Source organism: Rhipicephalus sanguineus, chromosome 7 (assembly GCF_013339695.2).
Source record: "Rhipicephalus sanguineus isolate Rsan-2018 chromosome 7, BIME_Rsan_1.4, whole genome shotgun sequence".
Lineage (NCBI taxonomy): Eukaryota > Metazoa > Arthropoda > Arachnida > Ixodida > Ixodidae > Rhipicephalus > Rhipicephalus sanguineus.
The window spans coordinates 152,990,958-153,003,730 of NC_051182.1; the positions used below are offsets into that span (position 1 = coordinate 152,990,958).

Below are 12,773 nucleotides of genomic sequence, written 5' to 3' on the forward strand. Positions count from 1 at the left end.
TACGAGATGCCCTTTATTTCGATACTTGGTGAACGTTGACTGTTTGCGCTAGCTTTGCAGTCGGTGTTCATGTTCACTTCATAGCGCATTCGAGAACATTATCGAACATCGAGAACATTCAGCATTGCGTCCTTCGACTGATTGCTGACGCATACCTTACTTGCGCACCACGCTTGCTGTTCAGCTGGGTGTTTTCTGTAATAGAAGTGGTGTGTGTACGGTAAGTGGAAGTTGTGCGTAAAGTATTTGTCTCAGTTCGGAACGCCAGCAGCCGAACGCACGGGCGAATCGGCGTGCGGTAGGTAAGGTGCATTTTATTTTGCGAATACATTGTCATTTCCTAACAGATACGTAGAAAATAGGCCATCAAAAATGAATGACGTCACTACTCAGTTGTTTCATTTCCTATTTTTTGTCTCCTTAATATTTCCAACGTTACAGTGCATTTGCAAATATTTTGCTGTGTTCCGACAAAGTTTTTTTTTGGCGCTGCCAGCGCGTAAACAGCTAGGATTCGGTTTCTGCACTGCTTTTAATTTCAACTTTTTTTTCGTAATGGACTCTTGTTAAAACTTCCTCGGCGCAGTGCTTTATGTTATTTTGATCAGAAATAGCACATCCCGAAAATTTTTAACCCGCATGCATACGAGCTAGGGCTCGCATGAAATCGATTCCCTCGATGCGTGGGAGGATAAGCCCTTTTTTTTTCTTTTTTGCTGTGACCATTTCTCACCCACTAAACAGTATTTTATGGGTGCGCTCGGCGCAGTGCAGCATTAGCAACATTTTTTTTTGAAAAAAAATAAGATACGCTTAATAAGATTGCCTTATATCTAGTTTATCACCAGAGTTCCACGCTTCAGTTTTGCGCAGTGGCAAATGATCACGCGACAATTGTCTTCAAGGTATAGAGGAAACAGTTATTATTTTAATAAGTCTTCGATTTCGCTATCGTGCGTGACACACTTATAACTCGGAATGCATGCACAATCTGTTCAACAGATCGAGATATAAACAGCCAAGCAAATAGAAAGGTATGTAGTATGTAGTTTTCAATGTCGCTGAACACAGCGAACCGTAAAGGTGAAGTATCCTGTTGCATGATATCTTTTCCAGCAAAGTTTGTGTAGTTCGCTGCAGAAAGGAGTGTTCTTTGAGGGGGGCGAATTCATTCCGCGGCCAACTATGCAGCCACGTACAACGACGCTCTTTGACGTTATTGTTTCCCACACGGAATTCAAAAATATACGAAATTCCCGGAGTAGCTCACCAGCAACGTTCGGTTACTGGTGAGCTACTCTCTGGCATCTGCATGACGTGTTTAAAAAAGCGACGAGGTACTTCTAGGGACCGTGGTACTGCTAAATGTCCGGCCGCGCTCTGCATTCAACGCGCCTGCACCCAAAGCGCTTGGAAGGGACATGGCGGCGAGAGGTCTCGTGATGCGAGTAAGCCAATCGCATCGGCGGCGGCGCGCGGAAAACAGATGCGGCACTCTGAAATTTTTCTAGTGACTCTAGATGAAAGCAAATGACTCTATCGACGAACGCCCTCTGTCACGGAGGAAGGAAAACCTCTGCACAAGCTCATGTTTCCCGATGTAATACCAGATGGCGTCCATATCTCACGCAGCGTAGACGCAGCGCCTCCTCTATCGTCTTTACACGGCATTTGCAGCGGAGCACGCAGACACGCGGCCAATTTTTTTTATGCCTTTCGGCGTCTCGTAGCGCGTGATCTTTTTACGAGCTGGCACCTGACCAATAATCCCTCGCATACTACCTGAAGGCATCAAGTCTGCCAGAACGAGACCCTTGCTATGAATGAAGGAAAGGTGACTTTTTAAGGGCTCATTTTTGTTTGTTAGACATATTATTAATGAGAAACTAACAACAATAATGCCGAGGAAATTATAGGGGATATTATTTATAATAATTGGGATATACATGTGAAGAAAGTAAAGTGGACGAAAAGATAACTTGCGGCCGGCTGTTTTATTTTCGTCCACTTTCGTGCGCTCTCGTGCCAACTCCCACTGCCACTCGACGAGTGGCTTCTTCCTCGGGCGTACGAGAAGTTTTGGCGATATTGTATAAGCGCGCGGCGCACATAAAGCCCCGCTCTTATACCCATAACCGGTCGCCTCGTCTCCACCGCGCTTCTGCTCGTGCCCAGCGTGGCCTCGCATTGGTTGCCGCCTCTCCAGCAAACCCCACCTATAAATTCTACTTCATCCGCGACCAAGGTAGGTACGCAATTCGTAGTTGTGTCTGGGAGGTGCAGCGTGACACGACGGACACTCATCTGTCGTCAGTTCCAGCCCTAGAATAGCTACGCTGTTAAAAAAAGGAACAGGTACGCGGTCGCCCACGTACGCGGAGTTGCCGATGTGGCAGTGCCCCCGTGAAATCCGAGTCGAGGGCTCCACGCGTTTTCTTGAAATACTCGTTGGCCGCAAGAACCGAGGCCTGAGAACGATGCAATGCTTCGATAGGATGTTATAGGATACGTTTACAAAAAATCTGATTGACGTTGGCAATACTGAAGAGGCAGGTGTATTCGGATTCAACGCGCGCGTCCGGCTCCGAAAAGTAGTATAGTCCAAGGCCAGCGTTCATACTCTAAGGAGGCGAAGGAGCCTGCGTGTCTTGCGATGGTTGCATAGAAATCAACCACACAAACACGCGGCGCCGCCGCCGCAATGAACTACACGCTGGTGGACAGTCATGGAAGGCGAGGCTTAGCTACGACACCTTGGTGACTAGGATGAGGACAAGAAACATGGCTTGCGAGGAAGGTAATCTGCAATCGTGCGTAGGGCTCTCGCAACAAAGTGCTTCGTTGAAATTATCCTACCAATTACTAACTCTATAGCTGTAGCCTAACGCCTTGCATGATTTACCAAAAGCCATTTCAGGAATCCGTTATCCTCGAGATGGCCTACGATATCGCTCTTTCGTGAGTAACACATTCATACGTCTTTCCAAGCATATGCACAAATCAGTTTGGGAATACGACGCAGAGAACGCACTCACCTGTTCAAATCACAGATCGAAGGACAGACGGGGGTCTGAAGAGAACGAGCGCGATTCACGTCTGAACGCTGAGTCAGTCTCGAGACAGACCTTGAGGTGGTTCGTATTATTGAAAAATGGTAATATTCGATTATATTTATGAAGATTGCGAGCGTGCTGATCTTCACGAAAAGCGCGTCCAAGGAATACTTCAATTTCATTTTTTCTCCTCTGACATATATCTATGAATGACGCAAATGTGATTGTTTCCTTGCTCATCAGATGAGTGTGCGATTGGTGTTCGCATTTGATTCTGCTCAAAGTAACAGAAACTTACACACAAAAAAAAATTCAGTTTAGTTTGTGGTCACGTTGGTTTACAACATTTACCGGAAGGGCACAGAATAAAAGAACACAAGACGGGTTCTGAATGCTGATAAAGATTGCTTTATTGTTTTCGCACGCATACACACATATAATAGAAGAGGAAGATGAGTGAGCGATATCGGACAATTCCTATGGTGCATATCATTTTTGAAATTCTATAGCTTACTGGCAAGAAGATCTGAGTACGCCTTTACGAGCGACCCAGACTTTCTTTCTTGCTCATTAGCCACGGTTTCACACACCCCAGATAATTTTTGTACGAAAGAAACTGGAAAGTATAAATGTGGACATTAGAGAGGTAATTGTAACTAATGGATTGAACCACGATATTACGATAGAATATGGCGAGATTTTCCCACTGAAAACTAAATCCCAATCTCTCAGATTCTTAAATAACAGGCTACAGGAGTACTTGGTACATGCAGGAACATAATAGCCGTAGATGCTTCTGCGAATAGTGAAAAAGGAGATGTAGGAATTGCCTCCAATTTGCTTGGCTGGTCATTCTCTGCGAGATTTTACTCTTGCTTTTTAAGCGGAGCTCGTGGCTACTATTTTGGTGCTTCAAAAACTCCCTTAGAACGAAAACAGGGCAATCATAATAACAGATTCTCTTTTGGTGTGTACAGCTCCTACAGCTTCAGAGAACTCACGAGCCCTAATGACTAATGACCGCCACAACTAAAGCACCTAAAATTATTGTGGGTTCCAGGTCACTGTGGGTTACAGTTAAATGAACTGGCCGATTCCTTAGCACGAGCATCGCTTGACGGCCCAATAATTTAGGTACTTTGAGAATTAGAATATATAACCGCGATAGGATACAAAATGTTAGCAATTTCTACAGATACGATGGAAACAATAACAAAATAGACGGAATACCGCACCTAAAATTTCCACGGAAACCTCAATGGAGTCAGTCTAGACAGTTTGACGTCATGATTACTAAATTTCGATGCTGTGTACCCCATTAAATTTATATTTACACAGAGCTGCTCTGGCGATATTGCCCCTCTGTCCATGCTGCGAAGAAATAGGAACTATTGAATATTATTTTTATCATGCCGTAGATATTTATAACCTATAAAAAGACTTCTTGCCATTCCGTTTTCGAATGTAGGTTTAACTACGGGTACTGTGCTAAGCTTCGGTGCCTTTGTTTTGGGACATTGTCACAGGGACGTATTTGATGCGGATTGCAATTTTATTCAAAGCACTAAACTTTTCGCCCTTTAAGTCTTTACACTAATAAATACCTGTGAAAAGCTTTTGAAAACGTGTTAAAATGTAACCCATATATTCCAAGTGGTTCGGGTCAGGTAAACGCCGCTGTTCGGGCTGCTCAAATATTCAGAATTTCATTATTTAACAGCCGCTGTTTCGTTTGTTTCCTTGTTTTTTTCTGTCTCTCTGTAATTTGTTTACGTTATTTATTTATGTTTTTATTAAGATAACATTAAGCATCAGTGTGATTCTCATCGAAAGGCTACAATACGTTTTCTTGGCCTGGAGGAAGTAAGGAGGAATGGGTATATGCCACAGGCTTGAGGATACAAACAAACAAACAAACAAACAAACAAACAAACAAACAAACAAACAAACAAACAAACAAACAAACAAACAAACAAACAAACAAACAAACAAACAAACAAACAAACAAACAAACAAACAAACAAACAAACAAACAAACAAACAACAAACAAGCAAACAAACAAACAAACATTTGCCGAGGGCCTAAAAGGTAACTAAAAGGTAAAAACTAGAGGTAAAAGAACAGGAAGGAGAGGGATGTGAGTGGCAAATAGTTGCACACTCTTTCTCGGAAAGCGCAGTCGAAGCGTTATTGATGCATGAGATGCCTTCGAAGCTACCTTCTCATGCGCACTGGTATTTCGCAAATGCACTATTTCACTTGCTCCTCAGATAATTGTGCAATTCGTGTTCGCATTTGACTCTGCTCAAAGTAGAAAAAAACAAACTTGCACACACAATAAGTTTAGTTTCGATCGTGGTCACGTTTGTTTATGAAATTTACCGGAAGCTTGACACCAAAAAAAAACTTAATAAAGAGAACGGAAGACGGGTTCCGAATGATAGAAAAGATTGCTTTATTGTCTGCGCACGTAGACACACATGTAGTAAAAGAGGAAGATGAGTGAGCGCTATCAGACACTTCCTCCTACATGTTTCTTTTGCAGTGAGGTAGAAACACTCGAACAATTCTTGCTGGGCTTCCGACGTTTTCGCTCTCTTAGAAAACGAGCGATTGAAATTGTGATGCGGCACCTTGGTCTGCCAGTTGCTTCAAATGTACTTTTGTCTTTGGGGCTTCTGTGCTGGGGCACTCGGACCGGAATATATGCAGTGCTATGGAGAAATTCATGCGCGAACCAAATCGTCTCACTCGACACACCAACCGCTAATATTTTTAAATTACGTGATAATGACAATGATTTTTGGTCATTTGCGAAATCATGCAACAAAGTCTAGGCTAAAACTGGCATTCATTAAAGATAACTCTTTATTGTAACTGACAGTGTAACCTGTATTAGCACATAAATATGTCAGACTATATGATGATGCGCACCTTGAAGTGCGCATCATCATATAGTCATTAGTGATGGACACTTTGAGAAAGTGCGAATCACCTTGTCAATATTTAGGCTGCGTCTGTTTTCGGTGGACACCTCAACCGTGCCAGAAGGAAACGAACCTCTGTGCTCGTAACATTGGCCGCTTCAAACTATCCTAGAATGCCTATTGCAAGTGCAGTTACGAAGTTCCCACTACGCCATAATTCTTCCTTGTGCGAATCAGCGAAAGGCCCACTACGCGTTCGCAAGGCAACACGCGAACATACGCAGCGGGTCACTTCGTTGACGCTTTTGCTGATGATGATAGGTAAATATGTCTGAGCGCTTTGCAATGGGTCGGCCTTTAAAACACCCACTCGTTGCGCAATTCAGCAGTCTTGACGCCTGATGTGATTCTGTGCTTTCTGCCACGGAATATTACACGCGTCAAGGAGACTCCTTCCACTACATAACATTCACAGTGGCTTTTTTTTTTCGAAGCAGGTTTAAGCGATTGCGTGGCTTTGTTGTAGAACACCTGTTTTTCACGCCGAAGGCCCGAGTTTCCTTCTTACTGGAACGAAAGATCGTGATCGTTGATTATACTTGCATCTTTAATTTTTCGCACATGGACAACGCTGATTAGTCGCTCACAACCAACGACAACGACCCCGGAAATTCTGGGAAACGAGCTCTTTAACGCTATTGCGTTAGTAACGGTAATATTTAACATATTAATGAGGGCGGCGATTATTATGACGACCTCCTAAAATGGCGCGAGCCCAGAAATCGGACTACAGTGCCGGGAAATCCTTAACGCAAAAGTAACCGGAGAGTGAATAAAAGTTGGACAGGCCCGTAGCCAGAAATTTTTTCGGGGGGGGGGGGGGGGGGTCACTTGCTGAAAGCCTTGACTATTTGAGAAAAACTCCTATTTTCACGATTTATTTTCGATAAAACACCATGTGTCAAAAATTCCGGGGGGGGGGGGCACCTGTGCCCCCCCCCCCTGGCTATGGGCCTGGTGAGGATAATACGAATGGCAGAGAAGCAATGTAGTGAGACGCCGCATGTACTATACAGCCGACCTCTTCGCGCGTGTAAATGATTGGTAAAGTGCTGTCGGGGTTCCTTTTTTAAAGGGTCGAGGAGCTGTGCAGACGAAGCTCAGTATTAATACACCCCTCCTCTACCAAAATTAAGTTAAAATATAGAACTCTGCTTTTCACGCCACAGTAACGTCGCTCTGCAATCGATATTATTATTGTACTCTCTCCTTATTTTACCGTAACCCATCCTCTAACCGTGATTTACTTACATCTATCGTGGACATGTTTACCTTTTCAGTGCCGTCCCAAAAACTCAAGGCTTTAGGCAGGTTATTGCTGATACTAAAGCCCAGTTTGATATCTTCACATTCAATCCAGACTCGTTGAAGCATCCCTGAACATACAGCTTCGGTATTTTGGTCGGGTAGTAGCAGTAGGAGAGAACAATTTTTTTCGTTTTGCTTGTGAAGTGCCAGGTGGCGGATGCGAGCGATCAGCTGAACGAAGCGAAAATTTATTCAAGCCTAAGTTCAATGCCTAACAGGCCACGTGGAAGTATCTAGTCGGCTGACAAACACTGAGCATGTCGACTCGGCATGCTTGATGCTTTAGGCGGTATGCCAAAGTGATTTGGTGACTCGACATCTCCTAAAAATGCCACGTGCTTGGTGACGCCACCTGGCAAAGAAGTTTCATGTTCGACGCCACTGTCACAAGTGGAGCTGCCTAACACAGCAGGGTTCTGAGTCATGTAAATTACAAAGAAAAGCGACGGGGTTGTAACCGTCGCCATAGCTCAGTTGGTGGATCTTCGCAGGCGTTATGCGAATGTTCTAGGTTCGCAACCCATCAGCGGCGAGTCGTTGTCCATATTCGTTGATATTTTGTATATCTTATAACTACCACAATCCAATTAGAATAGATGCATTTCAGCCTTGTCTTGGTTTCCTTACTTAACTTTAGATATATGCGTCATGACATGACGTAATCTCTTATTCAAAGGTGGGCCAATCCGGGAGGCATTGCGAATTCACGTTAGGTGCAGAAAGCTTTAGGAGACGGGATGAAGGAGTGGTCTTTCGCCTTCGAGTCGTCTTAGACGAATGCATAATGACCGTGTGACTTTTGAATAGAGGAGTTGTTAAAGTCCGCCGTAATTTGTCCAACACGAACAAAAAAAAAACATGGCTGATCCCTCCGTCATAGGAATCGGTATAACGCGAAAGTGAAACGTGTGTACACAGTAGTAGTACTTATTGTGCAGTGATATATGAGAGCTTGTACAATGTATATTCGTGTTTGGCAGCTATAGCACGGATTGGCGTAGATGCACCATTGTTGACGCCTAGTTCGTAGAGGTCTTTTGCTTGAAGCGCAAACGGGTGCGTCCCACTGGCCTCTGTGTCGCTCTACCAAGGCACGACATTCGCCCGTCGAAATCGTGTCCTTTCTGCAACGTGTATTGCAGCAGTTTTGTTAGTGGGTGCTCTCGCAATCGAAGTAGTCAGCGGCGGAGAAATCCCGTTCGTGCATGTAGAAGCCGCACTACTCCTATGAGCCGGCGCACGTTGACACGAAGCGAAAGGCAAAGAACGTACGTAACTGCGTCTAGGGTGTCTAGGGTGCCTCGGCAACGCCAGCGCGGCGAGTGTCCCTCGCTGGTATCGAGAGGCTTTAACCTTGGCCTCCGATATCGTGCGCAATCTCGGAGTAAGCGCTAGTATGTGTCGATCGCGACGCATTACTGCTTTTCACCTCTCGCAGACGGCGGCACCGCTCCGCCCCGCCTACCTACACCGCCAACAGAGAGCACCGTGCGAGACAGAATGTGTGAAAGATATAAGGCGCGTTCGTGAAGTGTCCAGCATCTGCCAGGTAGCTTAGTTTGTTTAGCGTCGGGCGCTTACCGTCGTGGCCGCAACGTCATGGGTTTGATTCCCAGCGGCGGATCTCTTTCTTGGTTTTTTGCCTTTTTCACCCGTTGGCGTCCATTTTATGAACGTCATCTCCGGTAACGGAAGTATTCGGTGGACCGCGGCATAGAACACTTTCTTGTAAAAAAAAAAAACTCCGAGCCACGATTACGTCAACGCGCGTTCCCCGGCAACCGGTTGCACAGCTGTGCGCCTGTTTCGCTAGCTCATACATTGCTGCACCACCAGCCCGCCTGCCTGGGCACTGCGCGTAAATACTCTGTCGCACCACGGGACCTAAAGAAGGCCAACTGCGCATGCGCTCCTTCATTCTTTACATTGCAGGCGCGAGGCAGAGGCGCGCGGCGCCAGACGCAGACATCGGGAGACCGAAGAAGATTCGCACTGCCGTTGCGGAAGCCGCTTACCGGGAATCGCGTCGCGCCGCCAAGCGAGACTGCTGGACTCGACTAGCTAAATTACTCGACCACATAGTACGGCCGAAACGGCGAGAGGCGACTGTGCTGCACTCGACTTGAAGTTGACATCACTTGCCATTACTTCGTATAACTTCGAAAGAGTAGGCATCACTCCAAGGACCGATCAGCTCCGGTGTGCATTTAGCCTTGCACCACTAGTGCAAGCTACGTCCGGCTTTATCTTGCTTTATTTTATTAAACGGGTATTACTGGTTTCTTCCCGTCCATAATGTTACTTGAAGCCATCAGCAACTCGCTCGCACATAACAACGCACCTCTTGTATAGAATTACGAATTATAAACCCCCATATGAAACATAAGAAATTGAAAGCGAAATGGTTCATGAGGGAGAAAAGATACTTACGGTAAGAGAAACATTCTCGCCAAGCAAGCAGCGAATATTTACTCGTGTTCCGAAGCCTGCACCAAAAGTAACTGACGATCCAGTGGTGGTCCGAACAGCAATTTAATAGGCTTGTTTAAGACAGCCTGAGAGTTCTTCCGGTTCATCGAATATGACCCGGAAATATACCCGCAAGAGTGTCAGCGTAAAAACCCTGGTGAATGGTCCGATCACGCTCACAGAGTCGCAGACGTCAATGTAGTCTTCGTAGTCCACATCGTATGCAGCGATGCCGTAGGCAAACGCATAGTGCTGCGCCCTCAGCCTGCAGAGCTGAGGAAATAAACGATACCAGTTGAAAATGACAGCACTGCTTGCCACCAGGACAACAGAAGTAGCTGCTGTTACAGTATTTTTCAGTAGTTACTACAGATTCCTGATGCATTAACAGGCATTTCTGTTGTGCAACAGACACTTCTTGTCGTTCCAGTTGAAGTGAATTTTTTCGCGCACGTGTCCTTACAAATAAGATCTGAAGTGCTACAAGAAATGCTTGTAGTACCGCATTAAGATGTGCTGTCACTAAGGCAACGAATCGTCACAATAGAGTTGTCGAAAGAGAACAATTCAAAACAATATTGTCGGAAAAATACTATGATTTGTTAAATAAATCCAAACGCGCCCTCCCGACAATGTAAAGAAATAATAGATGGTGAGCCTCCGGCTAATGCATTGTACGGTTCAATGATCGCTGCCGCATTAACGCTGATCGGTAACCTCAACAATACGCCATCGATGAAAGTTACAGGATGTTCTTCCAATTTATGTCTTACAATAATGAAAACCTAATTAACAACACACGTACTTGTTGAGATAAATATTTAAAATAACATTTCGGATCCCATATGTATAGGCAGCACCAAGAGAAGGTGCCACACATTTCCCACGTGTCATGGCTTGCTTTTCTGGACATGAAAAATGTTTGAACACGGCGGGTCGCTGGAGCCATGGCAACGTTTCGACGAGTGACCTTGTCTTCATCAAGGCGGTAACTGCAGAAGCTATGTCTTGAAGAAGAGAATACCACTTGTCCAAACGGTGGCTTCAGCGACACCCCGTGTTCCAAGGACTTGTCGTCTCTTCAAGCAGCCATCTTACCCTGGGCTTCTGCCGTGTCCGGATTTCCTGAACATGAATTTATACTGCTCCGCGCATAGTTGCGTTTTTCTCACCAAAGTGCAAAGTTTTGAAATAATGTTAAAGTAGAAAGCTGGACAAGCTGCTACTGGCAGAGTTTCCTACAATACTTACTTGAGGGAACTCTGGCGCTAGTGTCTATGGGAGCTGCAACGCATGGCGCTTCAGCCAGCACGGGAATGATAGACAGTACACGGATTTGCGTAAGCTTAGTTTTTTCGGCTCCGTTTGGCTCCGTGTCGCCTGCAGGCGCTTCGTCGCAAGACGAAAATCAGCAAACGTTCAGCAGTTCCACTTTCACCAGCGGTATTCTTTAGGCTCACCAATTCAAATCGGGTCTCGAAGTTCTTAACGATCCATTCTTTTATCAGAAACAAACGCCAAAACAACAAAAAACGAAGCCACGAGTGCGTTCGAAGCCGCAAGCACGAAGATTAGGCGAATCCCTGTACTACCGATAATTCCCATGGTGGATGAAAAATCATAGCTCCAGAGTTCGCTCTAGCAGATATTGGGCACCTCTATGGCTACTGGTTGATGATGTTTGCGCAGAAACATGCGGCAACGCGCGTGTCACCGCGCACTGCCGACAGTGCAAGTGCTCGCCTAACTTGAATCACACAGATTTTGTATAAGCATCGACATATGAACACGAGTTTAGTTGTTGAGGAAGTACAGATTCCACAAAAAAGCGTGGTATGGATCAGCCAGCCTTAGATTGCGCTATCTGAAAATGAAATACCATATCAAGATTGCGCATTTAAATGATGTGATGGAATTAACCATGTGTAGTGTTTGTCGGATCATTCTCTTGTTGTTTTTGTTTTTTTCTGTCTTCTGCGCCATTGTCCATTTTTTTTCCATCGTATGTTATTAAACTTAGTTGCGAGTGAATGCGTGTCCTCTACGCTTTTCTAGAGTCCCTTGTCATTTGCGCTGTTCAACATCATGAACCAGTTTTCAAATAACGCTCAGCGACGTTGACAATCAAAAATCGAAGGCAGCGTTCTATGCCTACCTTTTGGACAACATCGGTGTTATTGTCGAAGGAAAGTATGCGGCCATCATTTTTGTTGTAGAACAGGGTGCCGCGAACTCCCGATTTGTAGTGGGTCTCGTTGCTGAAGTTGGGATCACCGCATACCTAATGCAAAGAGTGTGAAGGAGATTGGACACAGGACGCATTGAAGCATATGGGTTAGCTGAACCTTTGGGGTAGCTGAAGTAGTTAGGATACACCTGAACACAACATATGGTGAATCCCACGCAAACATTGCATCAGCAAGGACATAATAAACGCTGGTATTCGATATGCTCTCACACAAAGCGTAGTCACTTCTCGAGAGAAATACCAAGGTGCACCTTCTCTTCGCCGAACTCTGACGGGGCGAATATCAATATCGCTCGTGCACTTGCACTCACGTGCTTGTTGAATAACCGCAAGCGCGCACAATTAAATAGACACTAAAGAGAAAAACGAATTTTCTCGCATTAGTAAATTGCCCTTTCACGGCACAAAAACACCGCGCTAGCTGCGAGAAGACGCTTGCTAAGCGAGAAAAAAGCTGAAAAAGAAAATTCGGGTGGCGACACCACCTTGAAGTTCGTGCACCAGTCGCTGCGACGTCATAGGTTTTGACGGCGTCTGCTAGGGCTTACGTAGTTCCTAATTGGTAAAAATGAAGTACAGTGTTTTCTCAGGGAGCCAGAGAATTAAGATACCAGGAGCCAGGAAATCTAGTTGAGCCTACGTGGCCAAAACACAAATAAAACAGAGAAGAACTTTGGTATCCGTGACGTCATGATCAGAAATTTCAG

The 12,773-nt window shown here is 45.2% G+C and overlaps 1 protein-coding gene across 1 annotated transcript in view; it reads right to left on the minus strand.

Annotated features, from left to right (window-relative positions):
* The window catches only part of LOC119400279 (uncharacterized), an 85,261-nt gene that overhangs the window by 20,614 nt on the left and 51,874 nt on the right, over positions 1-12,773 (minus strand). The window contains exon 5 of the mRNA XM_049417562.1: positions 11,974-12,099. Coding sequence (XP_049273519.1) covers positions 11,974-12,099 — 126 coding nt within the window. The remainder of the gene's footprint in view (positions 1-11,973; positions 12,100-12,773) is intronic.